At 42.7% G+C, this 21,776-nt stretch overlaps 1 protein-coding gene across 2 annotated transcripts; it reads right to left on the reverse strand.

The window, feature by feature from the left end:
* Positions 1 to 58: 58 nt before the first annotated feature.
* yeats2 (YEATS domain containing 2) lies at positions 59 to 21,481 on the reverse strand. Of its 2 annotated transcripts, none has more exons than XM_047332028.1 (30): positions 21,294 to 21,481; positions 20,784 to 20,889; positions 20,574 to 20,671; positions 20,359 to 20,451; positions 20,026 to 20,259; positions 19,779 to 19,897; positions 17,891 to 18,052; positions 16,488 to 16,599; positions 16,091 to 16,135; positions 15,839 to 16,007; positions 14,917 to 15,159; positions 14,289 to 14,456; positions 13,289 to 13,380; positions 12,408 to 12,611; positions 12,075 to 12,303; positions 11,705 to 11,863; positions 10,511 to 10,638; positions 9,463 to 9,609; positions 8,477 to 8,665; positions 6,989 to 7,379; positions 6,755 to 6,889; positions 6,201 to 6,338; positions 5,375 to 5,528; positions 4,905 to 4,981; positions 4,729 to 4,808; positions 3,707 to 3,911; positions 2,952 to 3,187; positions 2,762 to 2,836; positions 2,505 to 2,578; positions 59 to 1,723 (listed from the first exon to the last, which is right to left on the reverse strand). In XM_047332028.1, exons 2-30 carry the CDS (start codon positions 20,881 to 20,883, stop codon positions 1,615 to 1,617), a joined length of 4,365 nt encoding a protein of 1,454 aa, XP_047187984.1. In that variant the 5' UTR covers positions 20,884 to 20,889; positions 21,294 to 21,481; the 3' UTR covers positions 59 to 1,614. The 2 variants fall into 2 exon arrangements, with proteins under 2 accessions (XP_047187984.1, XP_035490086.2); XM_035634193.2 differs by lacking the exon at positions 21,294 to 21,481 and adding an exon at positions 21,112 to 21,224.
* Positions 21,482 to 21,776: the final 295 nt, after the last annotated feature.

Here is a 21,776-nt window from a genome sequence, read left to right on the forward strand (position 1 = left end):
ATGTGCTGGGGTTACGGGACAAAAAGAGTTTCAGATTTGCACAAAAAAATAATTCAACCATAGTTTATCTCTGTTTATTACAAGAATATTGATTAAATTTTTGGTTTGCACCGAAACGTGACAATACAGTGTTTGGATTATCTTCTACACTAATGTGGTTTAACAGGCATCACAACCACTCAGCCCAAACACATTAACCAAATGCAAAGCTCCACATTAAACGGAATTACCAGCAGATCATCAGCCAACGAAACACACACACACGAGCACTCGATTTACCGTCAATTTCTCACTCACACACACAGAGTCAAGTTTACATGACATCAGAAGACATTACATTGACTTACATTCATTCTGTGGAGACCTACCTGTACAGTAACTACTACCTTCCTATCCCCAACCCTTGCCATAACCTTAACCTAAAACTAACATTAAAACATGTCTTCACCTTAAAAAAATCTAATGATTTATGTTTGAGGGATTTGCTTTTTGTCCTCATACGGAAAACAAAATCCCCACAATGTGACTGTGTAAACAGATTTTGGTCCCCACAACATTAGTAATAACAACACACGCACACGGAGTTAGGGCAATGCTGTTTGCACGTGTTGATATTAAATACAAAAATAAAACAGGATTTGAAAACATCTATTTCTTATTGGTCACATACTGTACACTGTACTTGACATGACAGATACATTATGGTTGCTTAACTGAACACTTAAAAGCACTTGGACAGACTATGAAAGCTGGTAATGAGAGAAGATAGTTACTGTTGTCTCCAATTCATGATGACACAATGATTTGTAGAATAGAATATTACCTGATCTCGACATTCGATCTGCATCCTAAAAATATGAAACGTGAATCTCTTCTGAAGACCATCAGTCAGACCGCATCTCGCGGTGTGTCAGTATTATTATTGTGTTTGTGTGTACCCCAGCCAGGTAACACTGAAATACATTGAAAGATGTTCCGTATTGATAAATAATCAGTTACCACAGCAACGACGCTTTTGGAAGGATCTCTCGTTTGCTTTGCTACGAGACAGTGCTGACGCTCTGATGTTCACTAGTGTTTCAAACATGCTGTAAATCTGTGGCTCACGACTGCTGGTTAAAATTAATCCTGATCCCAGTTCAGGGGACGTGACGGCGGGGTGAAGAGTGAGGAAGGGGTCAGCTGTCTGGTGTTATTTACTCCCTCAGGCTTCATTTCCCTGCAATGACTGGCTGCCTGTCTGGCTGGAATCAGCATTAAAATAATCATGATATGAAGTAAGCAAGAGCGCCGCAAATGACACCATTCCCACAACGCAGCGTCTCTCGACACATTCGGACTAAAACGTTACAATATACCCAGAGTATTAGAAAGATTTGTTATTCTGCTGCTGTGAGAAGCAAGCTTAGCCCTTTTATGATCGAGTTAACGAATACAGTACATCAGTTGTTACTGCACGACCTGAGGCAACAGGATCACATCCAGGTGCGAATGTTCACAGTGGAGCTGTCGGCTCAAAGTGTAGAGCCTCGGTCAGAACCAGCAGCTCGCACAGTCCTCACATCTCTTCAGGTGTCTATTTACCAGCCAGTGTCGGTGTCCGTCTCGTTGTCCTCAGTTGTCCTTCGCTAGGTAACCCATGTGTGTGTTGGTGAGGAAGTCACTGGTGGGGATGCTACTGACTGCCTGGTGGATGTTCATGGCTGTGATCTCTCTAGGAGCCCTGTAAAAAAATTTAATACATACAGATCTCAAAAAAATTGGCATATTCGCATGTGCACAGAGACACGATGTGATTGGCGATGACGTTGGGGCTGTTTTTTTTATTTTCTCATCTTGTAATATTATGATTTTCTTCTCTATTAATACAACAAAATGTTCAATATGGCCCAAATACTCCGTTGTAGTTCCAAGCCCAAAGAGTATCATTCCAAAGCCGTGGCTCAGGAGGTAGAGAGGGTCGTCCACTAATCTGTGTCCTTGGGCAAGACACTTAATGTGGTAAAAAGAAGCGAGGTGTGTGTGATGTTTAAATCTAGTCCAACTCACTGATCTGTTAGTTGTGTGTGAACAACTATGGAGATCAATGGCACAAGACTAAGCAGTATCAGACTTTAGATACACATGATAATATATGATATATAAGTTGCGATCATAATCATCACAGCGTCTGTTGAAAGAATGTTAAAACCCACAAAAATGCTAAACATACAACCAACATAGTGTAGCTACAGTATTTAACCAAATACAGAAAAGTAAAACATTATGCGGATATTAATGAAACCAATTGAAGCTGCTGTATATTCTGTGGTTCATGTGTCATGAAACAATTATTACGGCATATCTATTCATTCGCTATTGCTGTTGTTAAGAATAATCTGAGTCGCAGTAGTAACTGGCAGTTTGGTGAAGCCCTAGATACAGACATAAACCACATGTGAAAAATGGAGCAATGAGCAGGTTGCATGTTTATGACAGAGAGAAGAAAAAAAACAGAGGCTGACCTGTTCTGAGGGGATTTGGCGAAGGCCCCAGCCAGAGCTTCTCTCAGGATGTCACTGGCAAACTGCTCTGTCGCCTGCAGTGCACACACACGGGCGCGCACACACCATTAGTCAAACAGTACAAGGTGAAACACGCGACACCGTGTAGGTAAACATCTCATACATACAGTATATTCATCATTCAGGTCAAGGGTATGTCAAGATAATGTAAGCTACTGTTAATGGCCGACTAGTGTGTTGCCGGTAAAGGCACCGACCTTCAGAATCATTTCTTCGACTACTGGAGCGAACACATTCTTCTCCACCTCGACTGGCTGGAAGGTTACCCCGATCTGACAGACACACAGGAGTCATCGCATTAGAATGGACATAGTGGTGCAGCTTCTTGCACTTAAAATTCAGGCAGCATGTTTTTTTTCCACTTCCAAAACCCCAGTGGTTCCCGACCTGCTGAGCTGCATCACTGACAAACTGGGCAGACAAGCAGGGGCCCAGGAAGAACTTGGGCTCCACGTCAGCTTCCTGCTCCTCTTCTTTGACCTTTAGTTTCTGGCAGGGTGGAATCGCGGTGACGATGTCGACTATTTCGTCATCTGCCTCCTCTGGTTCAGTCTTGAGAAGAGCTTGCATCTGCTCCAACCGCAACACCAGCTCGTCGCAGCTACTTAAGGTTGACGGGCACTCTGCGAACACATGCACATGTACATTTAACAAGTTGCAGCAGCCGCTCAGTGAGATTGCAGATTATTGGTGTTTGGCTGTGTGTTTATAGCAAAGCTTGAAAAACATCACATGCTTACTTTTTGTAAAATATTGGCTTATTTCACTAATTCAACACAACATATAAATCAAGATATTTGCGAGAGAGACAAGGAAAATACAAACAGATTATCACACTGTCTCGCTCAAGCAAGAGTTTGACTCACTGAGCGATGAGCTCTCGTCTCTCACCCTTTAGAAGAGACTGAACAAAAACACTGAGGCTGCACACTGGCCCACCCTCACACCCAACTGGACTGCAAACACATTACTGGACCGAGTGGTAACTGCAGAAGCACTTCACCCACACATGCAAAACTGAAGAGGAAATATTGATCCACTTTGAGCAGCTGAAAACAGTAGAGTTGACTGTGAAATCGCAAAAAAAAGAAACAAGCCGACCTAAACGATCCTTTTTCAGAAGCAATGCACCAAAAACTCACCAGGCTCATTATCTATCTGCGTGAGGATGTCCTCGATGGACTCGTCATCGTTCTTGCGTTGGGGCTCGGGGTCGGGTGGAGTGTAGCCCCTCTGCCGACACCACTGCACCACCTCTCTGGTCTTGGGGGGAGTGAGGGCCTGCAGGCGGGGCGAGCGGTCCAACACGTCCTGGACAAGCCGCTTCACTGCCACCGCACGCTGGAGCTGTACAGAAACATGCCAGAATCTATTATGTAAAACGGCATATTAGGCCTAAAACCCCTGATATCCACAAACTGACACAGATTAATATCTTGTGGCTGCCAGGACTTGATGTGCCTACAGTGCTCTGCAGCTTTTCTTCCCGTCTTCATCCTGTATAATCATGTGCTTTGAGTTAGCTGTCCCCCTAAGTAAATTAGTTACTTGTAGATATAAATATCCATTATATCTGTGGGTTCATCTGAGAGCCTGGGGGCTGGTTTGTATGAGCTCTAGATGAACCCATTAGGAGGAGATGAGAGGAGACAACAGACGGGGAAACACATCTGACCACATGAGATTGGAAGACGCGAGGCAAACAGAAATCTTGCCGCGTCAGGAGTCTGCACTGACACAGATTACACGGACAACAAAACTGCCAACAATGCAACTGATCACCGACATCATAGACGCTCTCATCCTGAAATCCGGAGCGTAGGAGCTCGTAAGTGGGTGCTGTCATCCTGAGATAATAACGGGCTTGAATTAAATCTTTACTGAAGGAAATCGCTCTGCATACAGAAAAGTTAAATGTCTTCAATATAATAACTAATCCTGAGAACAAAAAGTGACGTGCTTTGTCTTTTTGAACCACAGCAAAGATGTAGTCAATAATGTTTTACCATGTGTTGCATGCATTCAAATATTTGCATGAATTAAGAAAAAAGAGTAAAAAAAAATTGCCATACTGAAGCTGTGCAGCCACAGTATTTGAATTATGACGTTTAACCCTTAAACCATCACTTCATTAGGCACACAGACAGAGAGAAAAGAAAGTTACCTCGGATGCCCTGCGCTTGCCAATATTCCAGGAATAATACTGTTCCATTGAAGAGGCACAAAATGGATGGGAGTCTTCAGCTAAAGACACAAACAAATAAACAAACTCAGTTAGCTCTGCTTTGTATATATGGAGTTGGTTTTAAAGTACAACAATTGGACTTCAAGCTCACTTACTCTTATCTGGCACAATCAGAGGGAACTTCTTCACCACAGCTGTCAGCAGCTGCATCATGGTCTCGATGTGCTCAGTGCTGAGGAGAAATAGAAAATATTCACATAAATGGTAGCCAGGAAGAGAAAGTGTAGTTTAAACACTTCATTAATATTCCAGTAGATTCATGATGGTTTTAATAAATGAGGCCCCACTAATATTCACTGAGAAATTAGTTTAGCAAGTTAGAAATGGATGTTAACACCTAAGTAGTGAAAACAAAATATACATTGATAAATATATAAATATATATATACATATATACATACACACACACACACTACTACACTCAGTGATCTGATAAAGGCACAAAACATCTGTTTCTTGCCTTGTATTTCGTTTTGTAAAGAAACAGTTAAATTATCTGTCCATCTAGTAATTAATCACAGACTGTTTTGTGACTGTAGCATCCGTGACTCGATCTCAAACTTACTTGATGAGGTCATGCGCAGAGTTATCCGCCCCTTGTTCCTGCTTGACGGTCGTCGTAGCTACAGAGGCACCATGGACAGAAGTGGGCACAGGGGCAGTAACCGGGGGCGATGGACCAGCTGTGACAGCTGTGCCAGCAACTGGTTCCGTCTTCACTGTGGCAGCAGAGAGAAAGAAAGGTTCATTTCAGTCTGACACAAACAGAAAGGACAGTGATGAGATGGGTAGTAAACCTCAATACCTTGAGAACAGACCAAAACTGTCTTCAGCACCTTGCACTGAATACTTATTGATTATTGCTGACAAATGCTGCATCAGATTCTTGTTCACTATTCTCTGTCAACACATACTGAAAGCTTTGGAATCGAATTTTCGAAACTTCTAAGTTTGTTTATATTAAACACTGATGCAATTGATTTTAAAGGACACCTATAATGAGTGGGCCAGCTGGCCAATCAGAGCAGACTGGGCTTGATATGGAGGGGGGCTAAAACCAAGTGTTTAGCAGAGCAGTAGAAATAGACAGTATGAGGAAACTGAAAATTAGAGTATGTAAACCTTTTCAAGTAATAACCAAAATAAATATTATGAACCTGAATATGAGCATAATGTGCCTCCTTTAAAATAAACTAGAATAAACTTTAAAAAAACAATTTCCTTTTCGTATCAATGCCAGAACTGATGTACTACCGCTGCTCTGACAACTTTTCGATTGATACCCTATCCATTCTATAACAGTAGAAAAAGAAAAAATGGTGGTTGAAAATAAAGGAGGGGTGGGATGAAAGATGACAGAGTGTAAGGAAGTGGGGGTGGACCCCTCTCACCTTGTGCCAGGGGCAGAGCAAGGGAGGGGGAAGCCTGGATGGCAGGACTTGGGGAAGCTCCAGCTCCAGATGCTCCAGTGGGGGTGGAAGAGGAAGAGGAGGAGGAGGGATTGGTGGAGACGGTGCCTTTAGACAAAACTATACAGAGAAGAAAGCGCACACACAGGATGGATCAATGGGCCATTAGACAAAAAGGCTTAAAAGTTAAATGAAAAATGAAAGGGAGGAAGATGGGTCAGAGAAGCTATATCAAACTCTATGTAGTCATATGTATTGGCAAAGAAAGACAAAGTGAATATAGCTGCTGTTTCCTACTATATTCTTACAAGCCTAACCTAATTTAAGAATAACATGCTTTATCTCAACACTTGCTGTAAAAGATGTGGCACAGCGACAAAGCAATAGATGTCAATGTAGCTTCATGTTTTATTCAAACACCACCGCTACTTCCTTTTAGTTTGTTCGAGATGTGATCATTTTGATGCTGAGCACCCAGTTTTTATATCTGGCATGTACACCTGTTGTCTTTTCTTGCCATAAAGAGAAAATCTAACCTTTTCCAACAGGCATGAGTATGGTCTGCAGCCCCCCAGACCCAGGGCCAACCCCCAGCTGTTTGAGCTGGTTGGCAGGGAGGGTTAACACTGTCTGCTGAGAGCTGGAACCTCCTGAATGAATCTTCAGCATACCTGGACAAAACCCGATTCAATAAAAAGAGTATCAAATGAGTTCACATAAATGAACGTGTACACACATTCAAAGCCGGTGAGATTGCTCTCCCTACATACCTGAGAGAGTTGCACCAGTCTTCCCTCCACCGGCTGCCATCCCGCTGACTAACGACGCTGCAGTGACCAATGACGTGCTGCTGCTTTTGGGCACGGCCACCACAGTCCCCACTCCTGCACCCTTGGACATGCCGATGACGGGCATGCTGGCAGCGCCTTTGGCAACGGTCACCACAGCTCCAGTTGAACCTGCAGCACCCTTTGTCATCGTGGCAGAGTTGCCAGCACCTTTGACCAGGGTGGCCACAGCTGTCTTTGACAGGCTGCCCCCAGCAGTGGCAGCGGCCGCAGCAGCGGCACTGGCGTTCTTGGCTGCACTGATTACAGCTGCTTGGTTTGCTGCCACCAGGAGTGAGTGGTGCTGAGAGGCAGACTTCCCCCCTTCAGCAGCCTGCATGGAAAAGGAACGTAGCTGTTAAACCGGGAAATAAACTGAAAAGCTCTTTCAGTGTGTGTCAATAAACTCAGTTAAAGACTGAGATGTTCATGAAGTCTTGGCAGAGTTCTAACTTACTGATATTGTTTTGATGACCAATTGTGCCACTATTGTGTTTGTTTCCATAAAGCAACACAGTAAAATAACAATGATCTTTCATTGAAAAACAAAAAAAAATTGTGTGACAACTCAAAACAAATCTCCTCTTCTCAAGAACAACAACAGTGAATGTGTAAATGATACAGTAATTATTTATGAGAAAATCCATTTAAAGTTTTAAGTTAGTGTTAACTGTTTTCTCTGCTTGGTTCACATTTGTTTTTCCAGTGTCGTGCGAATCGCAGAGTAAGCTGTGCCGATCAGGTCACTGGTTTTATGGAATTCTCAAAGACAAAAGAGTCGGTCCTCCTCCCGGACAGTCCCTCTTTAGTGTTTGGGTCAACATTGCCAGAGGATTGATTATTTCTCTCTGTTTGTTACATACGGTATACATATTTGTTTTTGTGTGTTCCAGCCCCTGGGAAGTCTTCTTGTGCATTTCCATTTTTCAAGTTAATGAGGCCAATGACTGAAGCTATAAAACCGAGACCAGTGCTGATGGACTACTTCACAGTCTGCTCCCTCTGACGCAACTATAGACACATATGAGACACAACTGAGCTTCCCAGTGAACTCACACTGGATCACTGTTTTCCATGTATTCATACTATAGTAGCAAATGGCGCATCACTAAAACATTGGCGCATCACTAAAACATTGGGATCATTTCTTATACAAAAGCATCAAACTACTTGTTACACATAGAGCCACAACACTAAAGCATCTATTTAATTTCACCAGGAAAATAATCCTCAAATCACAAAGGACATTCCAATCAATAATTTTGGTGATTGGGAAATCTGGAATTAAATATTTTATAGTAAACTGGATTTGGTGTATGACAATATACTTCAATTTTCATGTAACTACTATTTGGTTCGTAAAAACATTTACAAGAGAACAGCTGTCAGGTAGAATAAAACCCCCAAAAATATGAGGAGTGTGAAACTAGCCTGTTGGAGGCTGCCAGCTGCTCCGGCACTGACAGAGCTGGGGGTGGAGCTAGCAGCAGTGATGACTCCGCCTGTCATCCTCAATGTGGTTGTCCCCGGCTTGGACAAATGACCCGTGGCCGCTGCTGATACCGTCTTAACGGAGCCATCTGACAACTTCACCTGAGCCCCCTGGGAGCTGCCTACCACCTGTCAATAATAGAAAAACTTCAACAACACATGACGACAATCCTCATAAACAAAATCAAACTGTGAAGGAAGCAAACCATTACAAAATCATAAAACTATTTCTTTGGATGGGTGGATAAAAAAGGGTGGATAAAAATAAAAATATGCTGTTATGTAAAGTGAGAGACTAAACTTCAAGAGGGGAGTCGTCCGTGTCCCGCCAAGTTAGACCAACACCAGCTGCTGCTTGGACAATTCACACACAACCAGCCACTCGCTCACACTCACTGTGTGAAAACTCCAGGCATTGAACTTCACAATAGCTTGAAAATAGAGCCAAAGACAATAATACACAGGAAAACTTTTCAACTATCAGTTTAGTTCATCAACTGTGTCAAAGTAGAAGCAAAGTGTGTTCATTTACTGCCAATCACAAAAGATTAACAGACAGATACTATATAGATGATGAGCAGCAGCACTAAGTAAGAATGAGGTTAAGGGCAAAAAAATGAGAAATATATTTCAGTGAAAAGAGAAAACAGGACAGGCAGGGCTGCTCAGTTGGGACTACTGAGCTGGCAAACACCAAAGCAGGCAGTCAAGTGCAAAAATCTTGAAAGTGTATTAATCATTTTGCTGGATCCTTAGTGATTACTACCCCATCTACAAGTTGCCAATTAACAGACACTGCTTGTAGCTCTAAACTGTGTCAGACCCAGGCTGTTGGTGTGACAAAGTTTATGGAAGAAAATAGCAGTAGTAACTACAGCATCTTCAACTAGGGTGGAGCAGGATGCAGTAAAGTCCCCCGTACTGACCTGAGCCAGAATGGCTGCCTTCTGTCCAGCAGTTACCCGGATGGCCTGCTGGGAAATAGTTGCTGGAGATGGTGCTGTGTGACCAGTCGAACCGGAAGCTCCCTGCTTCCCTGAACCCTGCGCCGGCTGACCAACCAGAAATGTACCCTAGGAAGAAAATGGACAAACTGGGTTTGTGATGAGTTAGCAATCCAACAACATATCACTTAAGACTAAATTAAGTAAGGTACGTCACAAAACAGTGAACCATCCCCTTTGTAAACCAATTTTAAAGCCATGTCTCACTATTTGGAGCATTAAGAGAGTTTCATAATGTACATGGTAAGTTGGTATTCAAAGCATTTAAAATTCTTCTACTGCATCAACTGTTTCAGCTTTTATATATCATAATATTTAAAAAAAAAATTTGATTAGTCTTTTGTAAAATCAATTCATCAAACCTAACTTAAGCACCTAACCAGAGTCTCTGTTTCTGTTTGTGTGTGTGTGTGTGTGTGTGTGTGTTTGTGTGTGTGTGTGTGTGTTTTGTAGGCACACAATAGCCTTCTAGCTGTTTACTACACAATAAATGGGAGTGTTAGACAACACTCTTAACCTTTGATATTGATCATTTATAGGAAACATGGCCCAGATCCTCCACTGCGTGGAAACCTCAGAGATACCTCTGCAGACAAGTTCATTATATGCTGTTGGGTAAATGCACAGACAGCACTGTTCTAAAGCTGACTGCGGGATCAATGATGCCATAATGAATGTGTCTAATTAAAAACACACCAGGCTCTACTCTCTACTATGACCCAAGAATACTAAAATTCACTAAGGAAAAGAAAGCCCATCAGCATACTGTAAATACAACTCCTTTTTATAACTGTGTTGTTGTGTATTAAATGGGTGATGTGCAAAGCATCTTAATTTTCCTACAGACATTCATGAAACACTCCAAAACATGTCAGTAGAGAAATATGAATGCTCAAATAAACACAAAAAAGAATCCACAAAAAATGACATTGATTAGTAACTTTTGTATTATAGCATGATTTCTACCCACCTGTGGGGTCTGTTTTAGGATGTAGGACGTGTAGGAGAGGTTGGAAGGCAGACTGCTGGAGGAGGAAGAGGAGGAGGAAGTCTGAGAGGCCCCAGCGCCTGCTGACGAGCTGCTCTGGGACTGCTGACCTAAATTACAGACAGCCACATACACATCAGCCTCACATCTGTTATTGTTTATCCCAAAATACAGATCATCTCCGATTCATTAATGTGAGTAATATCAAAAAAGTAAAAGCGTATTCATGATAAATGATTCAAAAGCAGGGCTGGGCAGAGCAATGTTGGTTTACCAACTGTGAAATGTATATTTCAGATGGAATATGTGCTGCTGCTAAATCTCTTTAATCTCACCAAGCGATCCGAGCTAGCAGTACGCATTAAATACTCTGCAGAAAGAAACCGATGACTGCATCTGACTCACTGTCCAGAAGGTAGTGCAGCATCCACAATCTGTAACTGTCACCAGTGGGCCTGAAATTGTAGGGTCACTTCAGTAGCTGGTTACATACTTTTAAAAAAATGTTTGGGGAGCCGAGAGCAATACCAGTTTTTACACAGCTGTCTCAAACTTAACAGCCCGCCGGAAAATGTCAGGGTGCAAGGCTTTTGTTTGGGAGACCAACCCTGGATACTGAGTCACCTACACAATCAAGTATTTGTTTCAGTTGAAATCCAGACACAGGAAGAGAACAAGTTTATATTTATCCAGCTTTGTATGATATTAGATCCCTGCTTAGAAGAAATGTTAATTATGAAGTGAGAAGCAGAACTGGATTTCCCAACTTCACTTGGGCATTAAATAACCAAATTGGCCCAAATGGAAGAAAATGGGAAGATGTTTTTTTCTTGGAATATCAAATTATATTTGGGTATTTACAGCGTGTTGTTTTCCTTGAGTAAACTGAGTGTCTTTTTGTGTTACAGGGTTGTTTTTAGCCCTCATATTGCTAAGCTCCTCAATAGCATGTCTGATGAGACCAACCTAAACCAAACACCTGTTCAAAAAGTCATTTTAAAGACGGCAAACAGTCAAAAAGAATATTCCACTGGTCTTAAAACCTAATAAAGTATGTGACTGTAAAACAGAACCAAGAGGGAGTGTGGCATAGCAGAATGACTAACAACTGACACCAAGATCTTTTGGTGTCTGTATGTCTGTTTAATAAGGATTAATACAGGATGCATATCTCACTTGCACTGGAGGCTCGGAGGATCGCTCCCTGTGGGATGAGAAGCAGCTTTCCTTTCCCTGATGGGTTCTTACTGTTAGTAGTCAAGTAGAGTTTGGTGCCTGGAGGCAAATTGGCCAGATTGGCCAGGTTGTTGGCAGGTAGCTGAAGAGTAGCCATCACTTTGGGCATGAAAAGACAGAAAGAAAAATCAAGAAATTTCCTAATTAAAATGTGATAAACGACAACATAAAATGTTTTGTGCATATCACCGATTATCTATTTTATTAAGGTCAAAATCTTGATTATCACAACTGTACAATACGCTGTGAAGCCCTAACATCATAACTACCCACACATCATGTATGCGTGTCTCTGTGTGTGAACTCTCACCTCCACTTTTGCCACCCGAACCACCAGCCGCCTTGGCGGCAGCCTGCTGACCAGTGTTGGCACTGGCTCCACTCACGATGGCTTTAGCGACTCCCTGAGCCAAAACTTGCTTCCCGCCCATCACCTTGGAGACAGAGGGGTTGCCCTTGGCGACCAGAATCTGTCCACTGCTGATAGCCACCTGTTTGACTGCGGACTGAAGAGTGGAGCTAACAGGAATACCTAACATCTGGAAATAAGAAGAGTGCCAAATTTATTTTAGTAAATACTGATAACACATGGATGGATCACACTATCAACAAACAAATTATTGATACGCTTCCGGAGACTGACCTTGCTAGATGTGGCCCCTGTTGCCCCTCCTGCCTGTTTCTGGGCTGACACAGAGATCATGTGACCTCCCTTCACTGCGACAAACTGGTGTGCTGCTGTAGCGGCAGGTTGCTGCTGGCTGGTAACTGTGGAAACCATTTGCTGTGGCTGCGGCTGCTGCTGCTGCTGTGTTGAAACTTCCCCTGGTTCTTGCTTGATAATAACCTGCACAAAAAGAGAAGAGTAGGATTGTGACATTAAGGCCCCAGTGCTTTGAAACTTGCAGCAGGTTGTAGATAACTATGTGGCAAATTTTACTCTCTATTAAAAAAACACATACATTCAATATTAATATGATAATTTTGTCTGCAAATTAACATCCCCCTATTTTTTTTCTCCAACAGGATACAGATAACAAGCAGTGAGCAGAGAAAATCAGCAACATAATTTATTCATCAAGGAGATGTTTTCATATTCCCCATCTGTCCCCATCTGCCCTGTACCTTAGTAATACAGCAGATGCCAGCAGCCTACAACAAGAGAAAACTGTGGAATCGGAGTTGATGAGAGTGCCACTGTGACAAAACATAAGGAGTGGGGGGATTTTACAGTGGGGTATTGACACGTTGAGTGAAATAGAACCATGCAATTGTCTCTGAAAAGCTCCCTGCACACCCTCCCATCTTCAGAGTGATGTCCTATTTAAATAGCTTGCCAAGGCACTTACATCTGCTGAAGATAGCACCCCGGCCTACTATTTATACCTCGCTGCTCTGTTAAAGACACAGCTACTATAGGGACAGACTATCTCCACAGTGGGAGGGGAAAGATCAGTTAAAAGAGATGTTTTAGCTAATTAGAATTCATGTTAAAGGGTGGAACCATCAAGACTATCAACTCACCTTCATCCCTGAGGAGAGGAAGGTGCCGGTGTGAACTTTAGGGGCTGGAGAGCGAGGGCCTTGAGCCACAGATTGTTTGGCTGAGGGGCTTCCTGTGGAGTAAATGACACAAAAACACACAAGTCAAGAACGGATGATGGCTTCCTTCAGTTCCTCCTGTTCCTTCCACAGAGATCAAGGTCAGTGTGGTGCAAGGTGACAGTTTCTTGTCAGGGTAACTCAGTGTGGATTTTGGAATTTACATTTGTTTTATCCATGGATTGGTGAATCAGCAACGACACCCACGTCAACATCATCCAGCTAGATAAAACATCACTTAATAGCACTCCAGCCGGATCTGGTTGAGCTGTGCTTTTGTGGAGGAAGTGTGGGAGGGGTTGAGTGGGCATTGTAAGGGAAAGAGCTCTTAGTGGAATATGAACTGGCACTGCTGATGTGAGAAAGTAAGACAACAGCCTTGGTGATGTACGATGACTCTGCTCCATGACGGGGTGACACATATGAAGTGACCGTTTGCTGCATCTGACAGAGAACTATCATCTCTGCAGATAATGTGAGAGCACAAAACTTGATGAGAGTGTGGGGTCTCATTTGCCAAATCTGGCTGTGAAACAGAGCAACTCAGTCACCATGGTAACCTCGCATCCAGCAACCACCCAGCTGGCTCAACAGCCGTCATACTTTATGTGGTGCAAAACGGGGACAAAAGAGAGAGGGTGAAATAGAAGGTCATAGAAGAAAAAGACAGAAGGGAGGGAGCACAAAGACATAGATAAGAGGGTAAAAGAGGATGAGCACGGAAATAAATGACAAAAATAGAGAAAAAGAGTGAGGAAGCGGGAGTCTGCGGGTATTTTCCATCATCTGTTCTGACATAAAGCTCATTCTTCACACTCATTTTTACATTCTATGTGGGCGACTCAGACACTGCTTCTCCAATTTGCTGCAGGTTCACTTCCGATTTCAAACCGCACTCTGACAGCGCGTGGGAGATGTATACCTGTGGAGGCGGAGGACGAGGAAGCCATGCCGATCACCTGGCCTGGCTTGTCAACAATGATATAAGGGTTGTTGAGCACCGAAGAAGAGTTCTGCTTGCTGTGGACAGGGGTGGAGGTGGTGGGTGTGCGAGGCAGTGGGGAGTGGCTTGGGGTGGAGATTGGAGATCCTGTGGAGGAGGGAGTACAGATGCGATCCAATTAATAATTCTCTTTATGGATGTTAATAGCACAGAAAAAAAAACTTCCAAGTACAAAAATGTTATGGGGCTTGTTGAGATTTAGCCTAGAAAAAGCTTCTCAGGGCAAGTTATGAGAGTTGGGTGAAAAATTATGATTTTAAATTTAAAATGATAAAAAATGGTTTGTTAGACGTTCAAAGGAACGATGCATTTATCAATATTAAAACAAAAAATTTAACATCAAGCCAGATAAGTGTTTGCTGTCAGTATTTCTAACTGTTTTTTTTTGTTTTATGCTAGATTGTTATTTACAAAATTATCAGGAACAACTTAAAAAAGCGTTTTTCTTCTACATTCATGGGACAAAATCCAACCTCTTATTCATGACGAAGGTGGCGTTGCACGGCGATTGTCAAATCATTCAGAGCCACTGGTTGGAGACAGTTACCTGAAACTATTTTGCAGCTCATGGTGATTGGCTGGAATGATTTCCCAGGAGACTCAGCAGGACTAGGTGGCTGTCCTTGTGGGATGATCTTACAGCTTGCTGTGATAGGCTGGAAGGCGGAATTGACATGGGAACCCAGGGTGATCCTGTCACCGGCTTTGGGTCGGGTTGGGGTGCGCTCACCGGCGGCAAGGCCTGAGCTATGACCTCCCGCATGTTTCCCCATCTCTGTTTTGATGAAACCTGAGAGGAAATGGAAGAGCATACTTCACTCCTTTTAAACCTCATGTAGAGTTACATACTATTGAATTCTAATTTTTAAAGTAAGAAATACTGTGAAACCAATGAAACCTGCTCCAATCTGGTTTGGGTAAGTAAATGAGCCACAGCAGATGGGATCAAAATTACAGCCTTGCTAAGCAAACTCTTGTCACTGTGCTACAGCTCAATGCAAATGCTCAATGCTTCATTTTTTTGTTTATATAATATTAACAAAATATTATTCCCTTAAAATACTGTGGAGTTTTTTTGTATACAAAGGTTTGATCACATCAATTGTTTCTCACCAAGTTTAATTTTGTGTATCCTTAAAGCCAAACAAGCATATGCAGAGTGAAGTGAACCATTGTTAACATCAATGTAACTACCAGCAGTCCTCTTTATCTCTGCCTTCGTTGGTGGAATGTTGTGTTTTTTTGCCAGGTACAAAACCAGCAGCAGGACTCTATCATATCATATCATATCATATCATATCATGTGTGTGTGAGTGTGTGTGTGTATGCGCAGCTGTCGATCGGCATAACAAAGAAGTGACCCACTGTTACCAGTTGTCATAAACTCCAGAGTGTACCTTTAATAGCTACAATGTGAATTTGCGGTTCCATTATCATGTTTAAAAGGCAAAATGTTTCTGTTGATATACCTTTGTCTATGCTGGGATCATGTGACACGGGCGAACTGGAGCGTCCATAACTTTGGGCCAGTGAGGAGGCCGACATGGGGCTGGCAGCTCTGTGAGTCACCTTGGAGGAAGTGGACTGGGGGATGTAGTCGTCCCCGAGAGAGTTCCTATGGAGCTCCACATCCACCACCTGGAACAAATATAGCTCATCGTCAGAGTAAACTCTCTAAGAACAAGTCATCACAGGAAACAGAGTGAACTTTTGTAACTTACAGTTTCTGCCCCTAGTGTCTGCAGCCCGGTGTATGTTCTGTCCAACTATAGGAAAAACAAAAGAGGGGTGAAAATCCAAACTTTCATGGTGTTTAAGTAACACAGTGAAGGAAGTAAACTGGATAAACTAAATTACCATGAAATCTAATGGGGTCGTTTCATTTACTTGTGCTACACCTGTGATATACCTGTTGCAGTGCACTACTTTGCCAGTGTCCCTTAACTTTATCTGATATTTTGCTTTAAAGTCATCCTTGTAGTTTGTTGCCTCGTGTTCAGCTTCATCATATAAAGTTCATCATGGAAACACAAGGATGCCTTTATGTGGCCGAGTTCAACTGCAGATGGAAAAATACTGTATCTCTGAGTGATGACGTGGTCTAGGTAGTGGTCTGACCTTTAGTTGATGGATGATGTCGATGCGTTTGTTGCGAGGGTCTTTGAAGTGGATCTGGATCCTCACAGGAAACTCACCCCAACCGCGACGTGTTAAATGAAAGTGAGGCTCACTGAGAACAGACACATACAAAAAGCCTTATGTAAGGTCATTAAAACACAAATCTAGATGAAAAGAATCTATTGAGAATGCCTAATAATGAGTTTGCAAAAAAAAGAACTCGGATCCCATCCTGGATTCCAACTTAGTCTCAGTTAGAAATCTCCTAAAATCAATGACTTGAAGGTCTCTCATCCTTTCCCCCTTTGAAGCTGGATCCTTTCATCCCGACATAACAGATGCCAATTTGACTGCCTGTATTTGCAAGTGCATGTGTACATAGATTCATATGCTATTCAAGTACACCCTAGAAAAAGGCGTAATGATTGTTTTCTTTTCTTTTCATTCATCCCTGTGTGTTGAAAGTCGTCACAGAGCAGTGGGCCTGTGTGGCGGGTCACTGGGAATGAAGACGCGAGTCAATCTGGGGGGGGGGGGGGGGGGGGGGGCAGCGGCTTATGGCTGCTACTGCAACATGAACGAAGAGTCAGCTGAAACAGCCAGCAGGCTACAGCTGAGGACGAGGCCTGCTGACTGATGAGAGAGATCATTTTTTCAGAAGCCATGGGCAAACTTCACTTGCCAATGAACTGAGCAATACTACACACCTCAGTGCTTTGGGCGAAGGCAAGTCCTTAAAACATGCATGTTTTTCCAAAAGACTACACAGTGCGTATGAGTTAGGTGTGCCCGCTATTAATCATGTTGATGTTGACTTCTGGTCTGACTCATTATGTGCTTAATGACGTGACAGACTCCACCTAATGATGTGCGTGCAGAATCTGCATAAGAACTAACCACCGGCACTTTCCTTCGGCTATGATTTATTGGGAATGTCCTTGATGCTCTGACTCGTCAGATATCCACAAGGGGGCACTGTTTATTCAAAGATTTTCATGATATTCCGTTCACTGACAACATGAATATCAGTTTTTATTTCAGAATTAAACATCAGCTGCTGTTGAAGACAGTGTCTAACACATTCAAAACTATTTCCTTACTTCCTTCAATGTGACTTAGGGTGTGTGGAAACAGGTGGGGCAAACACTGACCTAGAATAATAATATAATGTTACAAGTAATCACTGTGTGTGGGCAAAACAACACTGTCAGAACAAACTGTAACAAGTTTGTCTGTGTCTCTCCAACGTCTGTTGTGGCCTGAGCTAACCACATAAAATGGCACCCAAGCACTACGATTTACAACCAGTGAGGAGTCCTGCCTATATCAGAAAAAAACGGCAGTACTGAGGAGTGTTTACACACAGTCTCAAATAAACAGAGAAAAAAAGGATTGGCACAAACCTGACTTCCACTAAGTCATTGGGTTTGTAGCTGGGATGCAAGAAGAACCAGACTTTCTTTACAAAGTGGTCTATGCTGGGTTCCCTCCTGGAGCCTCTGACATACACCATCCACTTGTGGGTAGACTGGTCATTCTCTTCCCGCTTGTCAGGGGGAATGTACCTAAGGGTAATAGACAAAAAGGAAGAGTAGTTAGAGGGGGTTAAAAACTAGCCTCTCTAAACATAAGGGATAATTCATAGCTATTAGTTAATTTAAGATGGTTAAAGAAGAGGAAGCTATACAAGTTGCAAAACAAGGATGGGTGATAAGCAGGTGGGAAGTAGAGATTATAAAGTAGCTGGTATTTCACTAACACAGAGAAACCTTGACTGAGAAAAGAGGGGAAAGCAGGGGATTAAGGAACGACAGGCTACAAATAAACAACATAAAATGAAATGCATTAAATTATATATCAGTTGGCACTCGGTGTGTGTGAACTGAAACTCATCCAATTTATCTTTTATTAACTGAATATAACTGTTGGGTCAGGTTTAATCCTTCTTATTCTATAACCATACAATGCATCTATCCACTGTAGGACATGACGATCACATTAAGCCCTCAGAGACATATAGTGTGCAAAAGATAGATGGGCCTCCTCAATCAAGCTTCCAAGAATTATTAATGCGTGATTTGTATTACAATGAACCGAATGCTCTAAAGGAACTGTCAGTCATGTGAAAACATTTCCGCCAAGGGAATTTTTTTTTTAACCCTAACCCTTTTCAAACTTGATCAAGCCTGGGCAGTGTGGAATGAAAAGCATCGGAAGGCCGATGCACTTTTTAAATATTGTATTAATGTCAGGTGAACATGCACGGAGTACGTTATCATGTACACTAGATGCACAGCCAGGGCAGGTCTGCCTGCCTGCTGACAAATGTGTGGTTTTTGTATGAATGTGACATGGAAATTAAAATTGTGGATGTTTTAATGGGACACTGACGCATAGAAAGATAGAAAGGGAAGGTGAGAGAGAGAAGAGAAAGTGGACGACAGCAAGGCAAAGAGCACTGTACCCAGCTCTACAATAAAGCATTGGTGTAAAACAAAGATCATTCAGGTTATTAAGAAAAGTGTTAAAAATTTCCGGATCAATATGTGTGGTAATTAATGAAAAACACTGCAGCAGGCAAGCAGACCTCAGGGTAACACTGACCATGCTCTGAAACAGTGTACTGTGTGTGTGTGTGTGTGTGTGTGTGTGTGTGTGTGTGTGTGTGTGTGTGTGTGTGTGTCATACTGGCATGCAGGGTAATAATGGCTCAGCACTTCAGTGAATTCACACACAAGACAAATTCAACACAGACAGACAGATTCACCTTTAAAAAAACTGAAATGAACAAGTATAAAACCTTTGAGGGAGAGACAAATCTGCTTTAGATGATCAACAACTTAAAATCAAAACAACCATTTTGTCGAATGTACAGTTCCTCTAAAGCTTTGCATTTCAAGTTCAAATGAATTTGAGTGCAAGGACCCAGAAGTGAGTTGAATCTCACAACAACCTCTCTGGGGTAACTATCTTCAAAAGTTGAAGCTAATTTATGATTTTTAACTAATTCATTGGTTTCATCAAAACCCTGAATTCTCTATTCCATTCTAAACAGCTAAGACAAAACACCTGGCTACTCACTACTTTAAATGATCGTAGCATCTATGACTAAAACACCTCATTGTTTTCAACAAAGGTAAATATGGAGTGTTGACTGACTAAATACAAACTTTGATAATATGGTTGTGTGGCTCCTGACCTCTAAATTGGAAAAAGAAAACACACTCTACAACACACTGGGTGAGAGAGATTACAGAGGGAGTAATATGTATTCTTAGTTATGTTACATACTTGGACACATTCCCGACTACGATTGTCTTCTTTGCGTACAGTCTAGAGGCTTCGTCTCCTGTAGTGTGGTAGGTAACCCTCTGCTCTGCTCCTACAGATGATGGCACACCAAAAGTGTCCTACGGCAAATAATAGAGAACATTGCAGGCTTGATTAAAGATAAAAAAGTGACATGACTAATGCTGATACCCACTTCATATTCATCAAAAAGTCAGCAATCATGTCAGCTCTGTCAAATTGAACTCACTTTGCCTGTATTACGTCCAGGCCTGCGCTCCTGCCTGCTGCTATCCTCTCTCCATGCTCCCTCTACATCCCTCTCAGATCCTTCTCCTTGTTGAGAGAGGGACTCGGACTCCGAGTGGGCCAGAGAAGGAGTCTCAGAGCCCTGGTTGAGAGGGGAAGAGGAGCGGGAAGGCGACTCCAGGTACCGCCGGATGGCTGGATGGTTCAGCACTGCGGGGTCACTCTTGGAGGCATGCTAGTACACAGAGGAGACAGTGCTGGTTGTTGCTGCCCTGCCTCAGACTGGCTTAAAGCAACGTATGTGTATATGGAACTCCAGGGTGTGAAAATGTACCTCTGGGAGCTTTGTCATCCCAGCATTGGCATAGTAATTTGCAACTATGCATGCCCTAAGCTTGTCCATCATCCTCCTGGCTGCATTGAGTCGCTGCAAAACAATGAAATACGGTGAACCAAAAAAACTGCTAACATTCACTGTCATGGTTTATCACTGATACAACTCGAATAAAATAAAATGTGTAATACTTCTTCACTGTATCATCCAAATACCTGACTTATCACATCTATCTCGTGCTCTTTGCTCTTCATCTCCAAAGAGAACTGCTCTCTGATGATGGTCTCAATCTTCTGCACTGCTGCTTCTCGGGCTGTGGGTGCAGGACGACAGGGGGGGGGGGACAGATGTTGGTACTAGTAGTTGTTAAGTGTGCCAACGTGTAAAGCAGGTGCGCCGGCTCCGGGATCAAAGCGTGAACTTACCATTATGTTCGACCGCTTTGTTTCTCTTACTATTCTGGACCAGGGAAATGTCTTCATAATCAGGATCGTTGCCTTCTATTTTCCTTTTTACTCCTGACATGGCTGCCTGTAAAAAAAACCCCCAGATGATATAAGTCATTTATACCTCTGCTACTATGGTCAGTTATGAATAAACATAGCACAGAGTTAGCCGGCTAGCATAGAAGCTGTCAGGGTGCAGCTAACTTTAGCACTAACTAGCTAGCTAGTTGTGCTAATATTGGTTAGCAGACCGTATATCACGTAGCATGTGGTTTCCAACTGACAACCCGTTATTAGAAAACTACACCTCTCGACTGAGCCAACAGGAAGTCTTAATTGTTTCGCTCCCGTACGGTGTCTCGCGGCGTCTGTCGTCCGTGCAGCCGGCAACACTACACCTAGCGACCACTGTTCTTGTCTGCTAGTTCAGCTAGCGCTAGCAACACATATGTAGACAACCGAGTCAATCCGTTTGAAATGCGAACTTACGGGGCTGCCCTGCCCAGTGGAGCAGCGTTGCTTTGTGAGGCGTGTGTTTTAATTCAATGAGAGCATATCCTCTGCGTTCTGCTACATCAATCCCACACACTCGTGTTGGGTAAATTGCTAAAATCTCGAGGTGGAGAAGCAGGCTAAACAGTGGAGGGTTAGCTTTGCCCTTTAGCAAAACAGCCACCAGGGGGCGCTGTTCTACATAGTCTCTGGTGCTGCCCAGCAGAGTCCCTCGAGGCATCATGAGTTAGGCAGAAATGTGAAGACAGACAGATAGATAGATTTCCATTAATGCACAGATCAAGAAAGTACAGAGACACTAAATACACAGTTAAATACAAAAGACAAAAAACTGTAAAAAAAAAAAAAAAAAAAAAAAAAAGGCTGATGAAATATAAAAAAAAAAAAAAAACAGAACAAATGGTGTGAATAGTCAGAGGGCACCGTGCAAGGCATGCACGTTCAAGGTGCTGCGAAATA

This window comes from Scophthalmus maximus, chromosome 5, assembly GCF_022379125.1.
Source record: "Scophthalmus maximus strain ysfricsl-2021 chromosome 5, ASM2237912v1, whole genome shotgun sequence".
Taxonomy (NCBI): domain Eukaryota; kingdom Metazoa; phylum Chordata; class Actinopteri; order Pleuronectiformes; family Scophthalmidae; genus Scophthalmus; species Scophthalmus maximus.